Here is a 26,720-nt window from a genome sequence, read left to right as displayed (position 1 = left end):
TCTGGGAAAACTCTGTGCCTGCCTCTCAGTTTTGCTGTGAATCCAAAACTGCCCTAAAAAAAACAGTCTACTTAAAAAAAAAAATCCATGGAAATTTTATTACAGAACTTCCTTTGTTAACTAGCAGTCACACCTCTGAAGTGGAGGGATTCTCTCAAATGTAATTTTAATACAGCTTTTTCCCACACAAACCCATTTCATCTTATTTTGACTCTGGTGTCTATTCAGAACACTTGATTAAGTATCTGACTTGCTCGTACTTACTCTCTCCTATAGGAGAATCCAATTTATGAGCCGTGATGGCCAATTTGCTAGATTTCACTCCCTCTCAGTAAAGCCTATTGGGTCCAATTGAAAATTAAAAAAAGGTAAGCTGAGAGTTAGCAAAGCAGTTACAGACATTGGACCTAAACCAGTGATGAAATTTCAACTCCATAAAAATATCTCTATGCTCTGCTCCCACCCAAAAGACTCACGAGTCTTATATTCTGATAACCTCTGCGTGGCCTTAGCCCAAAGTCTACTATCACTGTGACTTTCAAATGTCCAAGGCTTTTTGGTTACACACCACCTCTAAGTGTTCTAGTGTTTTCCATCAGAAATTGTTGTTCATCTTCCCTAATGTGAAAATCCATAAGGTCAACTGTCAGGGCTGTTTTAATGCAAATGGGATTCTGCTGGATTTTTCAGCTCCTACGACATTAACGGTGGCACTGGAGAATGTCAGAGTCCTTTCCATCAGAATGCAAGAACTGTAGCTGCCCAAAAAGGCATATGCTGTGTCTGACCTAGCATAGGCACATATTTAATATCTGAAAATAAAAAAGGTAACTTTGAGTCTATTACACCAAAGAGAAATTTAGAAAAGAGCATAGACTAGCAAGGGGGAAATGAATGACAAAATTGAAAAGGACACATTCTCATTTGGCTAGTCCCTTTGGAAATAAGATTGCCGTAAACACTTTTAATTTGATCTTTAAAACATAAATTGTGCATAACTGGTGGTAATTAGACGGCACTACAGAACAAGGTACTTGTCGTTCAGAATGATTACCATGAGCCCCTTAAAGATCTTGGGTACCAACAGGGCCTCCATGTGATTCTTCCTACCAAGCTGGAAAGGGGACTCACGTGAAGCAGAGTCCTGCTGTGGGAATGGTTCTACCAAAAGGCTGAACCCGGGTGAGTTCAGAATGGATTTTCTGGACAAATAATAAGCAGGTACTGTGATTTGAGTTTCAACAAACCAGAATATAAGTCTAGAAACAGGCAGTCCTTGAAAAAGGTTATTTTATTAAAAGTACCTACTACTTCTCAAAGTCAACACCCAAAGAACAAATAATCCAGTCAAGAAATGGGCAGAAGACATGAACAGACGTTTCTCCAAAGAAGACATCCAAATGGCCAACAGACACATGAAAAGATGCTCAACATCACTCATCATCAGGGAAATACAAATCAAAACCACAATGAGATACCACCTCACACCAGTCAGAATGGCTAAAATGAACAAGTCAGGAAATGACAGATGTTGGCGGGATGCGGAGAAAGGGGAACCCTCCTACACTGTTGGTGGGAATGCAAGCTGGTGCAGCCACTCTGGAAAACAGTAGGGAGGTTCCTCAAAAAGTTAAAAAATAGAACTACCCTACAACCCTGCAATTGTACTACTGGGTATTTACCCCAAAGATACAAATGTAGGGATCCAAAGAGGCACCTGCACCCCAATGTTTATAGCAGCAATGTCCACAACAGCCAAACTGTGGAAAAAGCCCAGATGTCCATCGACAGATGAATGGATAAAGAAGATAAAATACACACACACACACACACACACACACACACACACACACACAAAATGGAATACTACTCAGCCATCAAAAAAATGAAATCTTGCCATTTGCAATGATGTGGATGGAATTAGAGGGTATTATGCTAAGTGAAATATGTCAGTCAAAGAAAGACAAATACCACATGATCTCACTCATATGTGGAATTTAAGAAACAAAACAGAGGATCATAGGGGAAGAGAGAAAAAAATAAAACAAGACAAAACCAGAGAGGGAGACAAACCCTAAGAGACTCTAATCACAGAAACAAACTAAGGGTTGCTGGAGGGAGGGGGACAGGGGATGGGGTAACTGGGTGATGGGCATTAAGGAGGGCACATGATGGAATGAGCACTGGGTGTTATAGAAGACTGAAGAATCACTGAACTCTACCTCTGAAACCAATAATACATTATATGTCAATTAATTGAATTTAGATTTTAAGAAAAATACCTACTACAATTTCTAAGTAAGTCTATCAAAACGGAGGCAAGGCTGGGTGCGAAGGCAGGGTGTTGTCGTCCTAGGACTCTCCTCTCCTTAAGGCTGCTCTTCGTCCCTCACCCAGTGGAAGCCACTGTGGCCCTTAGTGGTGCTCACGGTCTTTAGGTCAGTGACTCAGTGACAGGCAGCACTCAACAGGGCTTACCCAAGCCCTGCCTAAGACTCCTCTTTTGTTTTTGCTTCCTGATCACACGTCTGCGAAATTCTCCTCATGCATGTTCCTTCCGTCTTTTTCAACCAACGCTAAGCTCTCAGGAAGAGCATTTGTGTCTCCTTTTCTCACATTGCACCCAACACGAGCTCAATGCTCTCAGCCCCCAACAGGGGAGCATTTATGTTTGACCAGTGAGTACGTCCTATTGGTTGAGGTGAGGATGCTCTGCAGGTTCGTAAATTTGCGAAAGCTCTGGAGCCAGGGGCAGGTTGAGCGATTTGACATTCTCTTCTGCCTGACCGAATTTTGATTGCCAAACAAAAGCCAGTGCTGCAGCCCAGGACGGCGGATGCAGAAAGCCCGCGGTGGGAGGGACGGCAGTCCCTTTGCTACTGAACAGGCATGGCTGATCGTCCTAACCTAGGACACACACTCCCTGAGCAGCACAACCTGCAAAACAAAATACTAGCCACAGAAGCCCAACAGGGCCCAAGGGTTAGGCAAGGCTCAGCCACATTTTTATTTTGACAGAAGAATAAAAGAAATTCTGCTCTTCAAAGCCTCTCCTGGAATTCAGGGAGGCACCCCAGCCCCACCACCAGCAGATGCCTCCTGCCCATTGTTGTTGCCCCTGACAACTGGCCGCCAGCATTCGAAGAGGTAATGGTTACAATGACGATATTCTCTATTGCAGGAGGCACACCGCGCATGAGAGCTGAATGTAAATGACTCGCAGGGTTAGCGGCTGCATTTGAGAGACTGGGACACGCTTCCCTACGCAGTGGAGAAGACCGAGGGACAGCTCTCTGTGGGTGTTGCATGGGCACAAGGAGGGAAGGCTTCCGGACTGGTTCAAAATTTATTCCGCGAGAACATTTACCACCCAGCCTTGCTGCTGGACCATTGGGGAGAAAGGAGCTGCGGGGGGGGGGGGGAGTGCCCTTTTATTTCACACTGAAGTGACGAATGCAGGCACCCTAGGACTTGGGGTGACATGGACACTCATGTGTGCCTTGGGAGGGCGGCAGCAACTGTGAAGTACTTAAAACACTCTTCTTTCTAAGCCCCCTCTCCAGTGCTGGACAACCACAGAATCAACTGTTCAATAATCACTTTCTCGTATAAAGCACAGTTCTGTTCAAAGAAAAGCAATGGTAGGGACACGTACTCCGTGAATCCTGAGGAAGACCTGATTTCCTCCATGTTAATTAAAAGTACGTGGTTGCTGACATCGCCAGCTAAGGTGAATCATCGTCAGCCAATCACAAAATAGAACAAGTATTTGTCTTTACTAACCCTCCCCCTACTCAGATTTCAATGGCTGAATCCATTTTTTCCGTGATCAATCAGATGCACCGTATTGAATCCTGAGTCCAGGTGCCCCAGGCAACTCAGGTAAGCTCATAAAGCATACTCGGGGAGAGAGAGCAACATTCTCTTTCATAATTGCTACTGAAACCTCTTCAACATTAGGCAAGTTTTTATGGTACTTTAGTATATAAGTATGGCCAGATTACCCCATGTTTTTTTATAATGTTTCCACTATCATGTAAACTAACAGCTCAAGTGAGATGAAATTGATTTACTATGAAGTTTCACTTTTTAATATGTACAATTCAGTAGCTCTTGATGTATTAACAGAGTTGTGAATCCATCACCACTCTCAAATTCCAAATATTTTCATCACTCCCAAAAGAAATCTTATTTTGATGCGTCCATGTAGGCTTATCAGTCGTATCAAATGTACCACTCAGTGGGGACGTTGATAACCAGGGAGCTTATACGTTGTGTGGGGACAGACGGTATATGGGACATCTCTGTGACTTCCTCTCAATTTTTCTGTGAATCTAAAGCTTCTCTAAAAATACATCATTTTTTAAAAAAGGAAATAAATCTCATACCTATTAGCAGTCACTTCTCACTGTCCCCACCTCTAGCCCCGAGCAACCACTAATGTACCTCTATCTCTGTGGATTTGCCCATTCTGGGATAATACACTATGTGGCCTTTTGGGTCTAACTTCCTTCACTTAGCATAATGTCTTCTATCTTTTTGGCTCTTATCAATAATGGTCCTATGGACATCCATATGGAAGCTTCTGTATGAACATATGTTTTCAATTTTGGGGGGTATATACCTGGGAGTGGAATGACTCGGTCATATGCTAACTCTATGTTTACTTTTTGAGGAACTACTGAACAGTTTTCCACAGAGTCTACACAATTTTACATTCCTACTAATAATGTTTGAAGTTCCCCATTTTTCCACATCCTTACCAATACCTGTTATTTTCCTTTTTTTTTTTTTCCTTTTCATAGCCATCCTAGTGGGTATGAAGTGGTATACTGTGAGTATGACTGGCATTTCCTTAATGACTAATGATGTTGAACATCTTTTTTTAATGCTTATTGGCCATTTATATTTCTTTGGATAAGTGTTTTTTAAATCCTTTGGTTGTTTTTAATTAAATTGTTTCTCTGTTTTGAGTGATAATAATTCTTTATACAATCTGGACACTTGACCTCTACTGAACATATATGTTGCAAATATTTTCTCACATTCTATGGGTTGTCTTTTCACTTTCTTGATAGTGCCCACTGATGCACAAACATTTTTAAGTTCGATGAAGTCCAATTTATCTATTTTTTCTTTGGTTGCTTATGCTTCTGGTGTCATATCTAAGAAACTGTTGCCTAATTCAAGGTCATAAATATATGCCCCTAAGTTTTCTTCAAGAATTTTGTAGTTTTAGCTCTTTTATTAGGTTGTTGATCAACATTGAGGTGATTTTTGTATACAGTGTGAGGTAGGGCTCCAACTTTGCTCTTTTGCATGTGGATATTCAGTTGGGCAAGCGCTATTTGTTGAAAAGACTATTCTTTCCCCATCGAAAGATCTTGGCACCTTTGTAAAAATCAATTGGCCATAGATGTATGGGTTTACTTCTGAACCCTCAGTTCTATTCCGTTAATCTATATGTCTATACTTATGCTAGTACCATCATTACTGTAGCTTTAGAGTAAGTTTTAAAATCAGGAAGTACTTTAACCCTTCTTTTTCAAGGTTGTTTTGGTTATTCTGAGTCCCTTGTATTTTCATATGAATTTTAGAATCAGCTTGCCTATTTCTCCAATAAAGGAAATTGGGATTTTTATAAAGATTGGATTGAGTCTATAAATGTATTTGGGAAGTATTGCTATATTACCAATATTAGATCTTCCAATCCATAAACACAGAGTATCTTTTCATTTACTTAGGTCTTCTTTAATTTCTTTCAATTATGTTTTATGATTTTTCAGCACACAAGTTTGTATATCTTCTGTTAAATTATTCCTAAGTACTTTATTATTTTCAAAACTATTGCAGGTAGAATCACTTTCTTAATTTAATTTTTAGATTGTTCATTGCTAATGTATGGGAATACAAATGATTTCTGTATATTGATCTTGTATTATCCAGCCTTGCTGCATTTGTGTGTGTGTGTGTGTGTATTCCTTAAGATTTTCTATATACAAGTTCATGTCATCTGAAAATAGAAATCATTTACTTTTTTCCTATCTGTATTTTTTTCCCTTGCATTGCCTTGGCTAGAATCTCTAATAGAATGTTAAATAGATATGGGGAGACTGAGCATCCTTGTCTGTTCCTGATCTTAGGGAAATGCTTTCAACCTTTCACCATTAAGTATGATATTAGTTGTGGGTTTTTCATACATGCTCTTTATCAGGTTGAGGAAATTTCTACTAGCTTGTTGAATATTTTGTTATGAAAAGATTTTGGACTTTGCAAATGTCAGCTCTGTGGGTTCCTTCCCTCCCTTTATTCTATTAATATGTATGTATTACATTGATTTTCATACATTAAATCAAATTTATTTTCCTGGGATAAATCACATTTGGTTAAGGTGTATAATCCTTTTTATATGTTGCTGGATTCAGTTTGCTAGCATTCTGTTGAGATTTTTACATCTATATTCATAAGGGATTTTTTTAAATAAAGATTTTATTTATTTATTTGACAGAGAGAGACACAGCGAGAGAGGGAACACAAGCAGGGGGACTTAGAGAGGGAAAAGCAGACTCCCCGCTGAGCAGGGAGCCCGATGTGGGGCTCGATCCCAGGACCCTGGGACCATGACCTGAGCCGAAGGCAGACGCTTAACGACTGAGCCCCCCAGGCGCCCCCATAAGGGATACTGATTATAGTTTTCATTTCTTGTGATACCTTTACCTAGTTTTGGTTTAAGGGTACAGGTTACTCTTTTTGTCACTGAAGTTTTGGAATCATTTAAAAGTACATCATCATTTACTGGCACTTTTTGTAAAAATGTAAACTTAATTAATTAATTAATTAATTTATACATTTCAATGTATCTACTTCTCTTTCCATCTTAAGGTCTAATACCTGTGCAGTCTATTTACTGAGGGTTAGAACTGTGTTTTTTTTTTTTTTTTTCAAACAATTAGGAGACAAACATGACAATGAGAATGTGGCCACAGTGGTCTCCTATAACTGCCATGTGGTTATCTTCCAGGAAGAGTCTTCCTTCTCTCCTTAAGCTCATACTCCACCACAACCTGCCTCGCATCTCACCTTCTTCCTGAACTTCCTCACGAAGGACCTCTCTCTCCTCCAAGCTCCCATAGCACTTATTTTTGAAACATTCAAGGTGCAGGTGTATACACATTTTTGCTGTAGGCTTTTGCTAAAGATTTTGTGTGTTTTTTCTTCCCTGTGAGATTTCTGACTCTTTCTTATACTTTTATTTCATCAAGTACCTCTGTTCTTAGTTCACGCTCAATGTATGTTGTTTTAATAATTTGTAAAATGCATCTTTGGCACGGTAGCTGCAGATCCCATGAGATCCACAGACGTGTCATATTTATAACGCCACTGTCTCAAAGCTCATCAAGCATGAAGAAGTAATTATGAATTTTAATATATGCCAAGTGTTTCTACCTAGTCAACAATAATATAAATGAATTCAGAGCATACAAAATGGATTTTTTTCATTGAAACATTAATCATTTAACAATATGGCACAATGAGAATTAGAACCTGGGAAAAATAAATTATGTAACAGGTAGTTACTTAGAAAAAAATTGCAAAGCACAGCTAGACACTTTCTCCCATACAGTGACTTGCTTTTCCAAGAATAAATGTAAGTACCTGGAGTCAGCAGTATGACCGAGGTGACAATCAAGGAGCAGATGACCAGGATCACAAGGAGTGCAATCGCTATTCCCTTCCAGTTTCTTTGGGGAGGGTTGCTCCCCACCAGCTCCTAAAAACAACAACAGGAAAGAGAAACCCAGTGAGTAAAGTAAGGAAATAAAATAAAAACCAAATAAATACATTCCATTTGAATCAAAAACCAAGACACGGAAGAGTGAATGAGGCATATTCTCATCCTTGAAACTACGAGTAGCTCTTTTTCCTGCCCTTCGGTCTCCTGCTCTCGTCCCTGTAACACAGCAAAACCTGATCTCAAGAACGAATGTGATAGTATATTATGTTTACAGCTTTGCTGAGAACTGACTGTCTCTTCACTCGGGACACTGGGTTCCACAGCACAGGGCAACTGTGGCGTTTCTCTTCGTGACAGCCAACCTCCTAACCCCACTGAGTCAAACCCAAGTATGATTAATATTGCCGGCTCCAAGTCCTCTCTCATCTTCCTTCTCATTCACATCCACACCATTAACTTCTATTTCAGGGTACCAGATTCAAACATTTATTTAGCACATCCTGCATGCCGAGTATAATTAACCTGGACCCACTGCTCATGATCTTGAGCCCTTTCTTCCTTCTGTAGAACTTCATACAAGACTTCAAGATTGCCCAGGTCTCTTCATTGGGTGATTCACTTATACCTATTCTAGATTTTCATCCCTCCTGGGAGCTGTGTTTGCACAGTCGCAGGGGTTAGGGATGGGAGGAAGAATCTGGAGACATTGCTAAAGTGCGCTAAAGGTTGGATAAATCTAGGAAATTATTCAGGCATATTGGCTGCTGAAACCAACTTTCAATTCCTTTCAAATCAGGGTGCTCATATAATTTACATTCTAAGCTGGGATCCTTAGAGAGACAAACTGGTTAATATTTATAATTAATAATTAATAAACATAATAGTTTATATTGATAAAAATTATCATCAGTAATACAAGAGCAACTGGCACTCCCCAAGGCAAATAAAGACATATGGTCACACTGCAAACGGCCTACTGCTCCTTCTGCCCATAAACAGAACACAAAACATTCTCTCTTATAGTGCCCATAATTACAACTCATATTAACTCCAACTCAAGATGAAGTAGAATAGAGGTGGCCTCAAAAAGTAGATAATGCAATACCCAAATACAGCTTCATCCCAAACTCAAAGTTCATTAGAATGTAGCAAATTTCTGCAAATCGAAATAAAGGTGACATTAAATGGAGGATGGCAAATGATTAATAATTGACATGCAAATATTCAATATTGGCTATCTAGATTATCAAATTAAGAGAAATTCTGAGGGCCACTATGGTCTTAGCAAGAAAGGATTTTATTGTTGTTTAAAAATTTCTACCAATCTTATTTGCTATCCAGAATTTATCTATTAAGAAGTGGCTTTTTAGCACTTAAAAATGACAAAAAGTTATACTGAGTTGATCTCATTTCTGAATGGATAGATTTTCCTATGCAAGAAAATCACAGGCCAATAACAAGAAGAAGTAATCAGATTTTGCTGATTCAGCAGCTTTTCACTTTGCCCAAGTTCATGAAGAAAATTTGAAAATTCACCAAATTTGTGAATAGCATAAACCTTGAAGCAGTATTATTCATATGAACAAGGTAGTACACATAATGTCTCGCAGACCCTAGTGGATCTTTCTTTCTTTTTCTTTCTTTCTTTCTTTCTTTCTTTGAGAGACAGAGAGAGTGCGAGTGTGTGAGGGAGGGGAGGGGCAGAGGGAGAGGGAGAGAGAGAATCTTAAGTAGCTCCACACCCAGTATGGAGCCCTATGTGACACGGGGCTCGATCTCACAACTCTGAGATCATGACCTAAGCTGAAATCAAGAGTTAGAGGCTTAACTGACTGAGGACCCAGGCACCCCCCTAGCGGACATTTCACAAACACTGTTCATATTAAATCCCAGGGTAACAATCAAACCAGAATATTTTAATCGTCAAGACCAAATCTTATTCAAGATACAGAATAATAACATTAATGTTATTGTCTTCATCAGCTCAAACAATTGGTATCTTTTGAATCTTGTTGTTAATAATAATCTAGGATTCTAAAATCTGTACTAAACATATCTATTAAATACACTGGTCAAAGTTTATATGCATGAAGAAGCCCAAGACTTTTTCTTTGTGTCAATTTCTTGATGAGCTAGTAGTGTAGCTGATTTACTTGTAGAAGTGTACTTGAACCCATGTTGCAGTGACAGAGGTCCTTCTGAGACTCAGTGAGCCTCTTACCAGCCCCAACACATCCACAGTGGGATGTCCAGGTCTAGGCTGGATGGTGTCAGAGTGTCTACCAAGATGACCAGAAGATGGAGATGTTTGCAAAACATGTCACGTTGAAGGAAGAGTTCAGCCTCAAAAGCCAAATACTTAAGAGTCTTCATCCACTTGAACTATCACATGGAAGAGGAGACTTATTCTGTACAGCTCCAGAAGGTAGAACTGTGTTTCAGTACAACTTCAAAATTCTATCACCTCACAGTAGAATGAGATGCTTCACCAGGAAGTGTGCAGGATGGTGAACACCTAACGGGGGTCCTGGAGGTCCAATCATCCAGAAAGGAGGTGGAAATAAAAGATCTTAAAAATGTCCAATAGAGTAAAAGTTCTATGAACACATATAGGATGGAAGAGAGAGATACAAAGCTGTGAAGTTGCTATGCAGGGGTGGAAAACGAATGGGAGGCAAGGACTTCTGGAAAGGGGACAAAGACTCTGCCTTCCTCCTGTTCACTGGACTAAGAAAATACTTTGCAGAGAAAACCAGTTTGGTATATATTATTGAATGGGAGAATGTACCCTAAATAACCAAACAGGCATTGACAGCATAGTGTACTCAAGGGAAGTGATCCTGGGTCAATGACACCATTGCTTGCTTTCTTTCTTTTTTAGAGAGAGAGAGAGGGAGGGGGAAGAGGGAGGAATAGAGGGAGAGGGAGAGAGAGAATCTTAAGTAGGCTCCATGCTCAGCAGGGAGCCCAAACGAGGGGCTCAATCTCAGGACCTGAGCCGAAACCAAGAGTCAGATGCTTAACTGACTGAGCCACCCAGGTGCCCCAACATCATTTCTTAAAGACAGATGCACCATATTGCCTTCCAGGCAGCATTCTTACACATTTAAAAAGGGCAATTTTGCCCACATGAAAGCAGACATTCTTTACTAAACTCCATTTTCATTTGCCAAATTTCACATTTCACAGTACAGGTAATTTCTTTTTTAACTGACACAAATACGATTGTTAACAATACTAACAGGAAACAAGTTAGGGAGGAAACAAATCATGAGTAATCTTGCTAATCCAAGAAAATAAAACTTTTCATTTTCCCCATTTTCCTTTCTAGTCATGGTCTATATACACATTTAATTTCTACATGGATGTAACCAGAGCATAGAGACTTTCTTTGAGTTAGAATGCAGATAAATATGTGCTTCTCTGAACATCTCATTTGGCTCCCAGATTCAAATGACTTCCTCATCTTAACTTGCAGGAGCTGAATTATTGAAAATTTGAGGAGAGCTGACGCTGCTTCCCATGAAGGACAAGACAAGTTAATAAATTATGCCCTGAAACGCTAAGCTTCAGTAGTGCATTTCTTGGCAGAATTATATATTTTTGCCTAGAATAGTGAAAGTGAGACTATAAGACATTCCCTGTTCTGTTCAGTACCACAAGCATACCTCAGAGATCCAGTAAAATGGAAGAGCGTGTCTACAATGAACAATTTGGTGTAACGAGGTGATCAAACCTTTCATCCATCCATCCATCCATCCATCCATCCATCCATCCATCCATCTATCTATTCATCCATCCACCCGTCTGTCTGTCCATCTATCCATCCACCTATGCACCCATCCATCCATCCATCCATCCATCTATTCATCCATCCACCCGTCTGTCCGTCCATCTATCCATCCACCTATGCACCCATCCATCCATCCAACACATGTCTATCCAGCACCTTCCCTGCCAACCCTACCCTGAGAACCTTGGGTAGGGCAGTGAACAAAACAGACTGCACTTCTATCAGCCCAGCAAGCTGAATGGCTTTCATTTTTCCATATTTCCTTTCTTGTATTCTAGTGCAGGGATGGGGCACAAACAATAAACAGATAAACCCACTAAGAGAATAAAAAAGCAGGACAAGGGAGTCAAGGGTGGGGGTTGCATCCTGTTTGTATATAAGGAGGTCAAAGAGATTTTCTAATAAAGTGACATTTGAACAGAAACTACAAGAAGTGTAGCTGAGAGGAAGGACGTCAGGCCGCTATGGCCTGAATTGTGTCCCTCCCAAACTCACACGTGGAAGCTCGAACCCAGAGTGTGGACAGAGGGCCTCTGGGAGGTAATGAGGGTTACATGAGGTCATGAGGGTGGGGCCCTCAGGACAGGATCAGTGTCCTCACAAGAAGAGACAACAGAGAGCTTGCCTCCTGTCTACACACATGCATCGGGGGAAGACCACGTGAGAAGACACAGCAAGAAGGCGCCATCGGCAACCTAAGGAGGAAGGGCCCACGGGACACTGCAGCCTGCATTTTGGCTGTGGGCTTCCGGTCTCCAGGACTGTGAGAAACAAAGCTCGTGGCTCAGAGGCACATCTCCCACGTTCTGGAAAGCCGTGCCTGGTTTCACAGGCAGAGTTCATTATTTCCCCATCTGGACACAACCGTAACACTTTGTAAATGCTTTTCTGTAACATTATTGCACTATTAAATTATGTATTTAATGTCTGTGTCATCATCCGTCTGCAAGCGACTTGGTGTGCTGGCGTTCCTGATGTCTTGTATAGAACAAGGGACACCACAGCGCTCCGGGACTGTGGTCCAATCCTCCAGAACGGAAGAATGGACATATGAATGCCTTTATAAGAAGTAACTCTGTTATTGACTGGCACCTCTGGCAGAAAAGCCATTGTGGATTGATGAGGAAAGCAAAGCATTAATACCAGCCCAACTCCACTGATGATGCCAGAAATCGCAGTCGGTCCTAACAGATGTCATGCAAAGTGACATCTATAGTTGGCAACTGCCTTGTCCCCGTGCAATTGCAGCTCACACTTATTCTCAACTCAGGCAAAAAGACAACAAATGAATGAGAAACAAACTCAACCTTTTCCTAGGTTGTTTGGTTGTTTGAAATATAAAATTCATGTTTTCAGAATGTTATCTTAGGAATCTGTAATGAGAGCTTGATATTTTATGTGCCAATTGTACAACTGAAATGGAAGAGATGCAGATTGAAATAATAATTGAAGACCCACAGTGTTCTGTGAATGGATTAACGGGGGGTCACTGTGCATGTCCACCAGGCCCTCCCCATCTGTGCTCAAACCCGACATGCCTTATCTTGGCCTGAGCTTCCTCTCTCCCACGAGATATCCCTTGCTGACTTTATCACACCTTGTGCCTTATGATAAGGAGTCGAGATTCTCAAGAAAAGTCTGAGGTGATTATTTAGAAATTAGAGAAACTGAAGGCTTCAGGGATGGGACAAAAAAGCAAAGAAGGGGTGGAAGACAAAAGGAATCCAGTGCTTGGGTGTTAGGACCAGATGCAAGTGTGTTTGGAAGCACACTATAATTTATAACATCTATAGAAATGTAAGATATTGCTTTACGATTGATTGCTATTGCTACCAAATAATGCTTCAGTACCATTTGATAGACACTATGGGAAGAACTCAAAAGCACATCAAATTTCTGATACGTTATAAAGAATGTAAATACAGAGAATCCCACTTCCGAGCTCTCAGGAGGGGAAACGGGCATCTTCACCTCTGTTGGGTCCCCACAGTAGGGTGATCCAGGCCACTGCCATGTCATTCCACAGTGAAGCACACATTCCCCACGCAGCAAATACCCACCTTGAGTGTTTCGGGTACACCTCATGGTGTGTTTGTTTTCCTCAAATGTACGTATAGTCATGCACAGCTAACGAGACAGAAGTGGTCTCACTTCCAGCAGAAGTGAGAGGAGAAGAGGCCTCACTAAGGGCTCTTCCTAAAGGAGCCCCCTACTGTGGAAGATCAGCATGGGAAGCTGCAGATGCAGGAGCAAGCGGGTGGCAGCGGGAGAGCAGGGACTGCAGGGACGGCGAAGGTCCAGCCCTGCCAGCCTTGGTGGGGACAGCTGGTAACTGTGCACTTTATTTCCCTTTGCTAAAGGCGGAAGGGTCGACCAGATGGCCCACTCACCAGGGAGGAAGGAAGTGAGTTCAATTATTTTCTTCACAATGGTCCATCTTTGAGCCAATCAATCTCTTCTTCACCCAGGCAGCTTTCAGAAGTACACTAAGACGAGAAGACTCTTTGCAGCTCCCAAAACTGAAAGAGGCCTTCTCTAGACTATCACCAGATCCAAATTTAGGTCATTGATAGTGTAAAAATTTTCCAGAGGATACACACGAAGCAGCAGCTAATATGGCCTCACAATTCCAGCTGGAATTGAAGACACAAGCCAGTGTGCCAGGGGGCGGGACGGAGCCCACCGTCCTGTGAAGCGCTGTGTATTCTGAGCAGGGAGAGTCTTCTGCTCCCTGAGATCCTCCCCTCCCCTGGGACTGCTAAATACTCGTGATGCTTTTGCTAATTGTGTGTATCCTAAATACTCGTGATGCTTTTGCTAATTGTGTGTATCCTAAATACTTGTGATGCTTTCGCTAATTGTGTGTATCCTAAATACTTGTGATGCTTTCGCTAGTTGTGACTGTAAGAAATGGATGGGGCCTGTGGTCACAAGATACTAACTGATGCCGACTCCCTGTCAATGACTCTGCGGTTGGCTGAGCAGCCATTTTGGAGAGACCAACCACCAACCAGTGTGGTGGGAGTTGGGGCGTGGCGCTGGTGGTGACAGACAAGAGTCTCACCCTTCAAAGACTTGTACTGATTTCATAATTAGAAATTAAATTTGGTCGACAGGCCTTCCTGCTGAGGACTGGCAGTTAATGAAGGGTCATCATTATCTTCGTGGAAAGGAGTCCCCAGGACAGTCAGACACCCTCCGACGCGCCTCTCCCTTGACACACCTGCTCCTCCCTGTCCCACGACTCAGGCTCTCCGCTGACCGTTCTCTATTTGCCTTACAGACTGATCTGGGATCGACTCTCCTTTTCTCCCATGAATTTGGAAACTTCTGAAGTTGACTATTTTACATAACACGACTTTAGGTGACTGCCTGAGGGCACAGCACTTTGAAACCCATGCACCGCCTTGACGAAGGCAGCTTTCAGCCCTGGACCCGCAGATCAGCAGGACTGTGCGTGCAGAGCGAGCTCCCGCTCTATCAGCCCTTCCGGGAAATCAAAACAAAACACAACAGGCAAATTACTGACGGTAATTATATGTCTTCTAAAATATCTTCATTATTTTTTACTTCAAACTCAACACCAGAGCTCAAATTATTGTAGGCTCTTGAGTTTAATTGACTGTGTCTAATAGATTCTTTATGAAATCAATTCAAACTGTAAGTGATTCTTACCTTCAGACCTCAGTCTCTCCTGCATCTATTTTGATAGAATGTTTTAAAGGCATCATGTTGCATAACTCACCAAAAGCAATAGTGCTGTCACTTGATCATAGAAGAAGTTTCACAACACATCAGGCTCAAGAGAAACCCCTTTCAGTGAGAATATGGCTACGGAACTGAGTCGCGGAATTTAAAATCGAGCATTTGCATCTTCCACGTTGCTGCGAGTGAGAACAAGGTCTTACAATCTTCTTCCAGTAACAGCTGTCTTTGCAGATACTCGCTGAACCCCACAGACAATTTTGAGACCCATTTTTCTATACTGGGCAGCATTTTGGCAAGCTCAGCTTCCCCATGTCAAAAATCCCTGCAGGCGCCCAATAAATATTAACTAACAAACAAGCCTCAAAGGCAAGAACTGCCGGCAATTTCATGGCTGCAACAAAAATGATTTGAGCTCAGTTTTTCAAAAGGGCTTCTTGCCACCCTGGTACCATCCTCCAGCTCAGCACAGAAGCCCTTTGAAAAACGCCAGAGTGGAAGCGGTCTCCACCACCATCCTCCCCCACCCACGGGTGCCAGAGCCCTGCCCTCCCCTCCGCAGCCCCAGGGACGGCCCCGCCTGGGTCAGAAGCCCGCTCCAGGCTTCCCGGTGTGGGATCAGAGTCTGCGGTTTCCTGGAGCTGACGGCCATGAAATAGGAGAGTGGAGAGAGGCAGGGGCTATTTCCGCATGGTGTGTGGGTTCAGGGGGAAATAGAGCAGCTTTACAGAACGAGGAGAAGGAACTGGAGAGACGGAGATGCAGAGACAAGAGGCAAAGAAAGAAGGCTTCCTCCTGGTTTTCCATTTCTTGATTTAATTTTCCTCCCAAGGCCTGAGGGAATTTTTCCCTTAGATTTAATAAGACATTCCTGTTTCTTTATGAGATATTTTATCTCCCGTTTTACTTAAGCTAGTTTGAGTGCGTCTCTGAAACTTCAGAACAAAGCAGCTGAGCGCACAGCCGTGAAGACACCCAGCCCAGGAGGGGCGCCTGGGTGGCTCAGTCGTTAAGCGTCTGCCTTCGGCTCAGGTCATGATCCCAGGGTCCTGGGATCGAGCCCCACATCGGGCTCCATGCTCAGCAGGAAGCCTGCTTCTCCCTCTCTCACTCCCACTGCTTGTGTTCCCTCTCTCACTGTGTCTGTCTCTGTCAAATAAATAAATAAAATCTTTAAAAAAAAAAAAAAAAAAAAAGACACCCAGCCCAGGAGCCCAGACCCCCACCAGCGTTCCATCTCGAAGGAGGCACTGGGTGCTCACCAATGAAGTCACACGCCCCAGTTTTTGTGGCATATTCTGGCCACACCTACGCTCAAATCCCAGGTGAAGACTGTAACTACTCATTTGGCTTATGATTTCACAATAATGAATTTGCTAATTTGACCTGTCATTTTATTTGAAAAGATCCGTTTTTCCACCAGTATGTATAGCTCTCTTTCCAAAACTCTGAGTGAATTACAGTAGTTACCTTAGGAGACCCTGAAGAGTCTGTAGCTGCCATTATATCAGCTCTGTGAGGGGGCTAATTCAAGCTAAAGCAAATGCCAACCAGACAGCTGGTACAACGTAACATTTATGAGAGTCTTGAAGCGGATGGGGTCTTCTTGAGGTATTCACTATTTTAGGTATCAAATCACTCAGAAAGAAAGAGCTCATATTTTTAAACTACAGATGGTCTAGAATGGGATTTATTTAGTAGATCCATATATGACAGCTATTTTTAGAATCAAAAAATGGCCTAATACTAACACTCATTTCCATACAGTTCAGTCTAACGGAAGGATATATAGCGTCAGGGAAATTATTAGCCACAGAAATACAACTGATTAGCAATCTTAATTCCATCTGCAACTTGAATCCCCCTTTGACATGTGACCTAACATATTCACAGGTTCTGGAGATCGGGATGCAGACCTTTTTGGGGAGGTCATTATTTTGCCTACCTCGGTGTTATACGCCACATAGCAGAATGTTACGCATCAATAAAAATATCAATCTCACACATGCACAGCACGAATGAATGTCACAGATATAATTTTAAGTGACATGGGTCAGACATAAAGAATATATGATCAATGATTTCATTTATATAAAACCGAACAATGGGCAAGATGACACTCTAAGGATGGGGTCCACGCTTAAGTCTAAGAAGACAAGCAAGAAAGGAATTTCCAGAAAATCCAGGGTGCTGCAGAGCTCAGAGGAGGGGGAGTGGCGACGGGAAAGGAGGGGAAATGTGCAGGAGCTTTGGAGGTCTGGTGATACGCTCTTTCTCCACGCCGAGAGAGCTCACAGGGCTGTTTCAGGTTCTAGGTTTACACGTCATCCAGTTTTTGTCCTGTACTGTCACAGTGGCAAAAGTTGACCATGGCCGTGAACAGCAACCGTGCGGCATACATGCTGGCCAGGAGCAGCGAAGGAGAGGGACACTCCAGTCGGAGAGAGAGACGGCAGGCCACTGCAATGCCACCAGGAGGTGAGCGCTGTGGACATAAGTCAGGGTGCTCCAGGAGGTATCGCGATGGGAGGGGCGCCAGGGCTCTCAGAGGAAGTGGGATTTACTTTGAGAGTCGGAGGCTGTGCAGGGGCTAGCCAGGTGAATAGCTGAGGTGGGGGACGTTGCATGTAGGGGGTGCACAGAGAGGCTGCATGAGACTGGGTGCAGTGTCACACGATGCGGTTGGAGGGGAGTCACCCCCAGAAACCTGCCTTTATGGACAGTGCCGTATCTTTCGTGCTTAGTCCACAATGCAATGGGACGTCACTGAAGGATGCCATAAGCCACCTTTAATAACCTCTAGAAGGAGGCAAGCATTAATGTTTTCATCTGTTTATTGACATCGGGGATAGTGCACTGAGAAAGACCGGGATCAGTTCCTTGGCCCGCTGTGCCTTAAAATGTATCAATGATCAGAACAAGGTGGAATCAAATACCCTAAAAAGTAAAATATTCACATGGCAACTATTAAAATTATCGGGAGAAAATGAACTACACAAACCCGAGCACAGAATCTCCCATTCCACTGCTCCAGTCTATTGTCTAAATGTATTTTCTTTCTAATATTTATTCACCATGAAAAGCTCTGACATAAATTTCTTTTATGTATCATGGACCATTTACTATAAGTAGAAGGTAGCAACAAATTACAAAATCAATGGTGCATATATCTCAGGGTGGTAAAACAGCTTTCTAATCATTGTATTTCCATATTCAGGAGGACAACACAGGACTTTAAGATGGCAAGAACAAGTTTTAAATAACATTTAGCAACTGACACACGGCCATCGATATTCATCACGTCAGCCCGTTGGACGCATGTCCCTATTTCTGTTTTACTGGCTCATTTACTTAATCTTCCTTATTGGTGGCTCTTATTTTTTCATAAAGGTGCTAAATGCACAACAAAGATGGTAATTGGCTGGAGGAATCTAAGAGTAGATCCAAGCAGAAAGTTCCACTCCCTGTGGTCCCTGCCTCATGTGGGTGGGGAGGAGCCCCCCACGAGGCCAGTCCCCGCTACAGAGATTAGTGGGGTCTCTCTCTCAATGCCCCCTACCACGCTTCCTCACAAGCCCTTAATAGCCCTGGAATCCAGGATCTATTTATTTATTTATTTATTTTAAGATTGTATTTATTTGACAGAGACCACGAGAGAGAGAGAGAGAGGGAGAGAGAGCATGAGCAGGGGGGAGAGGCAGAGGAAGAGGGAGAAGCAGGTTTCCCACCGAGCAGGGAGCCCGGTGCGGGGCTCGATTCCAGGACCCTGGGATCATAACCTGAGCCGAAGGCTCAATGTGTTCATTGTTGCAAGTGCTCGGTGACTTCCTTGAAACTCCTAAGAGACTCTATTTTCCTGCCTGGTTTTTTCCCCTCTGGCAGGTAGCAAAGCTTAATTGTTTTTTGGATGGTTACTGTTAATTGAAGAGGTCCTAAGGAAAGCTGATCTTCCTGCTCAGAAGATTAGAATGTTAAAAAGTACAAATGGTTTCTACCTATTAAAAGTATCAGTGGGATTGTCCACGGATGACTGATATCCAAACTCCAAATCTACATTCTCCACAACACTTAACAATTACATGAAAATAAGGGTTTGTGATGGCAGGTTTTCAAAAGCAAAATTCTACTGGTTGGCATATTATAGGATGGTCTGGAGACATGCCCGCACAAAATTCTGGCTTGCACTCTTAATCGCACCAATGCCAAAACCCTGCCCCTTGATGGGCTTCATTTATCCACAGTACCAGTGCACATTTCATAAGAAGCAGGTCCCACCACGCGCAGCTTCTGTCCCCCTCATCAGAAATACCACGTATGACCAGTAACATCATTACCAGAGAACTCACTACAGTTTGCGTCTTGCATGCTTTAGCAAACCAAAGTTTAAAACCAAGCTCAGCATGCATAAGAGTTAAATAGTCTAGCACCTATTGGTGAATGAATGAATGGATGAATGAATGAATGCATAAGACAAAACTCAAATGGATTATAAAACCCATTGCAGCAGCTAAAAGGTTGTTCATCCAAACAGGATGAAGCACATTAATAAGAGCCCTTTCTTTCCCAACTGAAAAGAGCATAAATATTTCCTTCTCAGAGCCCCTAGGTCGATGTTAAGAAAGGAGAGTATCCTTACGAAGGAGGACCTCACCGCCCCACATGAGTCCCTTTTCCCCTCAGAATGTTGGGGACACGTCAAGCTAGTGGCTCAGAGCCGTGATCTCCGCACCGATGAGCAGTGGCCGTGGTTTAGTGAAGGCATGAGCATTCGTGAACATGTTGCGTTCTTGCACGAGAGCAGCATCGTGAAAGCAGCTTTCAAGGGAATCATCCAATGACCCCCGCTACAGAAAACCAGCCAGCTCGGAACATGGAAGTCACCGGAACCCAACTACTTAAAAGTAACCTTGTCAAATATCGTTGCACATTAACCCGAGAAGATAAACTACTTTGACTATTATTTCAGTGATTCATTCTTTGAATTACTTTGCCAGCAGAAACCACTTTATGTAGACACTTGCCTATTGTTACCCCATTTTCCCTTCCCAGGGAAGTGGAGTGGGGGAGAGGCCAAGTGTCTGTACTGGACGAGATCTGGTTTCTAGCCCGGGACTGAGGTCAGGACACAGAGCTAAGGAGAACTCGAGCCTGTCCTGGATCATGGGGCAGACTCTGGGAGAGACGGAAGGTCCTAAATAACTGAAAGGAACCAAATTTAAAAAGTTAGGGGCGCCTGGGTGGCGCAGTCGGTTAAGCATCTGACTCTTGGTTTTGGCTCAGGTCCTAATCTCAGGGTCATGGGATTGAGCCCCGCGTCGGGCTCTGCGCTCAGTGTGGAGTCGGCTTGAGTTTATCCTTCTCCCTCTGCCCCTCCCACTCATGGCTTCTCTCTCTCTAAAATAAATAAATAAATCTTTAAAAAAAAGTTAGAAAAACAGGCTGATGTTATGTGTTGACTACAGGAACCATCGAGAACCCTGGAGCTAGAGGCCTTGAAGAGTTTCTGGAATGATCTCTGCAGGGCAGGGCTGTCTCCGGCAGGCCCCAGAAGAGGGCAGGAGGGGAGCTGGGGGGCCCAGGCTTGTTGCGACAGCCCCGAGTGGAACACAGGCTACTTCCCTCTCCCACGGGCTGTCTGTAGCCCTGCATCTGTAGGGCACGTCTGGGCATTTCCCACTGATGTCCCACGGCTCCCAGCAAGCATGCTTGGGCACTGTTCTCAGCACCATCCTTCCCTGGGAACAGGTCTCTGCTCCTGCCCTCCTACAAACCTTGGCCAACTTTGTCTCTCATCCCCACATGGTCAAACCCACCTACTCTTCACAGCCTGGTGCAAACGTCCTGCCCCTCCACACCCCATCCATCTTCATCCCTGGACTGACACACTCTTTCTTCCCTGTTATTTCTCATAGGAACTTACCAGCACTTCCCTCTTGAGATGCGTCTCCTCATCTCGAAATGTGGTGGCTTGTCTCCTCCTGAGTGCTACTGAGAGCACGCACTTTGGAGATAGGACCTCATTATGACCCAGCATTTTAGGACCAGAGCCCCTAGTGTTTTCACATGTTTGACACTCAATGTTTGTTTCCTGAGTGGAAAAGATTTAACTCCACCTTTTGCTACACAAAAGTGACTACTTTTGTCTGCTCCAGTATTATATAATACTATAATAAAGTATTATGGATCCAGGACTTACGCACCAGGACCCCACTTCTCATGGATCTTCCAGCCTGGGATCAGAGCGCCAGCATGGCTGGGGTCCAGGCTCAAGTCTGCTTCCGGGCTCACACACAGCTGTCTTCTTGCCATGTCCGCACAGCCAGAGCAAGCTAGCCCTCCGGCCTCCTCTTATAAGGGCACGAATTACCCACAAAGGGCCCACATCCAAATGCCATCACAGATCTGAACTCCCTCAAACATTCAGTCCCTAACAGTGACTGCCCACTGCCCTCGGGGGCCCGGCTTTCTGGGGGGTGCGTGGGGATAAGTCTCCTTGCCACACGGAAGGCCACGTGGGGACAGTGTCTGGACTGCCTGGCGCGGCGTCGGTCATCACGAGTGCTGCGTCTGTAGATGTCACCGTGTGAAATAATACCGCAGGGCACCCCAGTCGCGGGCCTTCAAGGGAGCGACACAGCCACCCCACAACCCGGGGCCTGGAGGTGAGCGGAGCGGCTCAGAGCCCTGACGTCTGACAGCAGCCCCAGGAGAAGAAACTTCCAGCACCCGCACCGCGAGGAAGGTGGATAGGAACTGCCTAAGACGGTGGGGCCGTTCTTCCTCGCCTGAGAGGAATCTAGAGGCTCCGCAGAGAGCAGGAGTTACTGCCCCCACGTCAGTGCCCCCTGCGTTTCCACGAGGGGCTCCAAGCACGCAGCGTCAACACCACCTCGTCTCCGACGTGAACGCAGCCTTGAGATATGGGACTTGCTTCTACACATCTGACTAGCACAATTCCACGGCTTCCCGATCAGAGGCAAATAAACAGTCCCCGTGTTACCACACAGTCGTGAACCTGCCATGTGCGCGTCCCTACTCCATGGGATGAAGTCTGCACGGTCACAGAAGGGAGTCATTACAAGGCTGTCCCTTAGAAAGGCTGCTGCAGAGCAGAACCGTGGACCGCGGGAAGCTGCCAACATCTGAGCCGCAGAGTCCCTGCGCTTTCTCAGGACGTGCGGTGTGGTGAGTACCTGGGCCCTGGAGAGCCAGGTGGCAGCGCTATAGTTGTTCAGCTAAATTTTCAGAAAAGGCTTTAATCTGCTCATGCTTGGATTCCACTGACAAGCTCAAATGGATTTCACAGAATTCGTTTCATTTGATGGAAACAAGGGTAAGACAAATTATCCTTGTCTTACCGATTGGGAACCTGAAGCTCAGAGAGGTTAAGTGACTTGCACAAGGTCACACAGGTGAAAGGCGGCACAATGGGAACTGAGGCCATCTTTGAGCTCTAAATCAGGTGGTTTTTGACTACGTCATCTGGGGATGGATATTCTTGAGAGTTATTTCTAGTTTTGGAATGCAGTGCTTCCCTGAATACTCAATCACTCGCTCTGTATTAGCAAAATGTCTGATTTGTTTGAGGAGCGCCAGGCTAAAAACGGGACTTCAGAATAAATACAAATGTAGACTGATTTTTCTATGTCTAGAGGCCAATGGTCGCAGCTGATTTCAGACTTCAAAGTTTCTCTGCAATAATATTGCAAGTATTTTGTGAAATTCTATGAAGAACTCATACTTTCCAATTTTCAACAAAAATCTCTCAACAGAAGTTACGCCAAATTCTCAACTGCCTCTTTCATTTGCCAAGTCACTCTTTTCAAACTTTGCAACACAGAGTTATACATTTATCTAGGTTTCTTTTAAGTGAATTTACTTGGCTGTAGTATTAACATGAAGTACAAAATGCTCATAATTTAGATTAAAAGATACAGTAACTGATTTAGAGCTTCCATACCACTCACAGCTAAGGTCTGCTTTATATTAGATGCTTCTAAATACTTTTGCCAAGACTAATGTGCAACATCAGGTTAGCATGTTAAACATGCTTCCACCAAGGTTAGCCCTTTCTGAAGGCTGAGGTTGCCTTCAATCACCGGACCTTTGCGAACAATCTCACTGAACTCCTAAAAGGAAATTTATTTCTAAGAAGGGAAGGAAGGGAGGGAGAGGGGGAGGGAGGAAGAAAGAAAGAACTCCACCAAATAAAGAGGATGCACATTCATCAATATCTCAACTATACACGAAACCTAAGACATAAAGCTTCAATTTATTACCCAAAAACTATTGTCAAAAGCATGTGAATTTCACTTAGTCTCAAGCCTTTTCAAAATTGTTTAAAATACAGAATGCACCTATCCCTCACTTGAGAACATGAATGTTAAAGACAATAATGCACATGTGCATCTCAACAACTATCCATTTAAGGAAGGGAGGCAGAGGGAAAAAGAAAAAACAAAGTGAAAATAAGATTATAAAATAAAATTGTTTATAATTATTAGTAATGATCTTGGTTGCTATTTTTATGTGCATAGAGGCCTTTACCAAAATAATTTCGGATGAAAATAAATCTTGTGTCGAACCACATATTAAGAGCATTACTAGAGGAAGTGGGAATTTTTTGGTCAATCTCACATATTACTCTCGTAACAAAATCACCTCCTAGTGCAGGAAACGATTCTCTTGGAATTTTATGTTCAATGATCTATTCACACAACTGGGTTTGGTTTTTTTTGAGTATTCATGGCTCCGTTTTTCAAATAACCCACATGGCTGATGTTTTTCCAAAGTTGTCTCTCAGTGGCTTCATATGTCACTCCAACCCTTCTTCTCATGACTGAGGAGCCAGGGCAATATGACCTTGACCCTATGACACTCTTCCTTTCTGTGCCTCTGGACCAAGACAGTGAAGGCTGTGCAGGGACCACGGGTCGCAGAAGCCTGCCAACTGTATGTCCTGACCGTAACCTTGCCAAAGGGCTGAGACGTGCCCCCATCGAAAGCGCCATGGCCAGCCTGAGGGAAGACTAATACAGGATTTTCCATATTTATCTGTCTCTACCACAGAACTGTGAACTCCTCTGACATCATGTCATGTCATCACCATAACTCACCAAATTCCCACAAAATTGTATTTAGTAGGCTCTCAACCAAATAAATAACAAAGTTTTTATTGTAAAAGTTCCTTTTTGAATGTAGACCCCAGGAGACCTATAACTGGTTGATCTTCTATCCTCTACTCCATACTATAATAAAAAATACAAAATGTTAAGCTTCTGGCTTAGATATTCTCCTACTGGTCGGCTTTATGCTGGATGAGGAGCTGAAGTAATAGGGTAACCCCAGCGACTGTCTTGGAAAGATGACATGAACTCTAGCCCAATACACTCAGCATCTTCCTGTCTCTGTAGTAACAAGGAGGCTCAGTGCAATCCTCAAGTAGCTAGCATCTAAGTTTTTGTAGTAAAACCTCATCCTCTGTTTTAGCTCTATAACACTCAAACTTATTGTCAATTGGTGCTTAAAAATATGCACAATTGTTTTCAAACAAACCTATAAATGAAGAGGAGGAAGAGGTCCCAGTCACCTGAGGTCACCGCACCCCCAGATGCATCCACTGCTAGCGAAACCACATCAGGACAGAGCTAATGTCGCCCCAACTTATGACAGATGGGCCACGGAGCCCAAACTCACCTAGTGGCTGAGCCCCTGAAGGGAACTGTGCTCAGGGCTGCACCAAGTACCTACGTCCGGAAGATACTAACCCTAAACTTGTTATGCCCCAGTATTTACATCTCTTTTTACCAGTTCACATCCACTGTAGGAGTTTCTAAGTTCTGTTCGCTGTTGTCCCCAAGGGGTTTAATGTGAAAAATAGGAACACTTTTTAATCCATTTCTGGAAGGTTCCCACAATGCATTACTGTAATCTGTTAAACTCCGTACCGGATCCTTTGGTAAGACCACGAGCCCACCCTAAGACAACACAATGACTGGTTTGAGGGAGGGAGCAGGAAGGAAGCAGGAAGTGGCTACTGAGTCAGTCTGTTCATCTGCTTAAGGAAAGAAGTTAACTATCTGATAATTTAAGTTGGGATTCATCTATATTTAATTACACAATACAGAAATAATTAACTTTAAATGTGCATAAAACTTTATGGGCAACCGAGATCATAATAAATCAACAAGAACACAACAACCATGACAGAGTAAATTACCCTCGTGACCTTGACATCACCCAAAGGGAGTTCCTGAACTTGGAGGACTCTCAAAGGAATGATGGAGAGGACCTCACCTTCATTTTACAAATGAGAAGACTGATAGTAAAAAAAAAAAAATTTCTTTTAGATGTCAGTAGATTTGTTGAACAAGATAGACCAAGAATCTATCCTAATTCCTAATCTAGTCCTCTGTGCGCTGATAAGCATTTTACCATCATATATTATGATTACAGAGCAGAACTCAGGGTGAGATGGGTCCTTACAGAGGCCATCACAGAACTGCCCTGGGTGAAAATTGCTTCATTGTAACAAATGTTTTCTCTGGTGGGAGGCAGACTACTGGTCCCCCAAAGATGTCTGCAACCTGATTCCCAGAACTTGTGAATATGCCTGGCAAAGGGGAAGTGGGGCAGCAGGTGGAATTCATGTTCCTCATCAAATGACCTACCCCAGGAGATAGTATAGTATAGACAGAGTATCCCAGGATATAATAGGACTGTGCTATCCCAGGGGGCCCAATGTAATCCTAGGGTTCTTAAATGTGGGAGGGGAGGTGGAGAGCTGCTGTCAGTGATGTGGCGTTAGACAGGCTGAGTGGCCGTTGCTGGCTTTGAAAATGGAAAGGCCACCAGCCAAGGAAGGGGGATGCCTCCAGAAGCCAGAAAAGGCAAGAAAACAGATTTTCCCCTGGAGCCTCCAGAAGGAGCACAGCCCTGCAGGCACTCATGATTTTGAGCCAAGTGAGACACAGACTTCTGAGCTCCAGAATGTAAGATACTAAATGTGTACCATTTTGAGCCACTAGTTTGTTACACTAGCAATAAGAATCACCTACTGGATCGTCTTGGGACAACTTTCCTCTTTTCATCACCCACAACCCTAACCTGGAAAACAGATCTGTGTGAGTTGAGATGAACATTGTATCTTTAATGCAGAGAGGTTTCTAGACTGACCACACACGTGTGCTGCATCTTTCGGGAGATCATAGGAGACAGTATCGTTATTTTTACAATTTGGTTGGAAGAGTCTAAAATTTCTATATATGTGTCCACATTGGTGGGAAACATGGTGATTATTTTATTTCCATATAAAAAACCCACTAAAAACAAAAGACCATACAGTAAACACTACAGTGAGTCCATGGCAATAAGAGACAAGAGAATTCTCTGCATTTCTTCGACCCTGTTATCGACTGGATATAAGTCTTATTCTTCCTACCATTGCACGTATTTGTGTGAAGTTTGGAAAATGTCATCAGCACCTTT

General features: G+C 43.3%; 1 protein-coding gene across 5 annotated transcripts in view; it reads right to left on the bottom strand.

The window, feature by feature from the left end:
- Positions 1-26,720, bottom strand: part of DPP6 (dipeptidyl peptidase like 6) — an 898,846-nt gene that overhangs the window by 353,080 nt on the left and 519,046 nt on the right. For all 5 annotated transcript variants that reach the window (XM_078059778.1, XM_078059780.1, XM_078059777.1 and 2 more), the window contains exon 2: positions 7,657-7,771. In XM_078059778.1, the coding sequence (XP_077915904.1) occupies positions 7,657-7,771 (115 nt within the window). The remainder of the gene's footprint in view (positions 1-7,656; positions 7,772-26,720) is intronic.

This window comes from Halichoerus grypus, chromosome 12 (genome assembly GCF_964656455.1).
Source record: "Halichoerus grypus chromosome 12, mHalGry1.hap1.1, whole genome shotgun sequence".
Taxonomy (NCBI): Eukaryota; Metazoa; Chordata; class Mammalia; order Carnivora; family Phocidae; genus Halichoerus; species Halichoerus grypus.
Note: the sequence above shows the minus strand (reverse complement) of the source record. Positions and strands in the feature narration are given on the sequence as shown.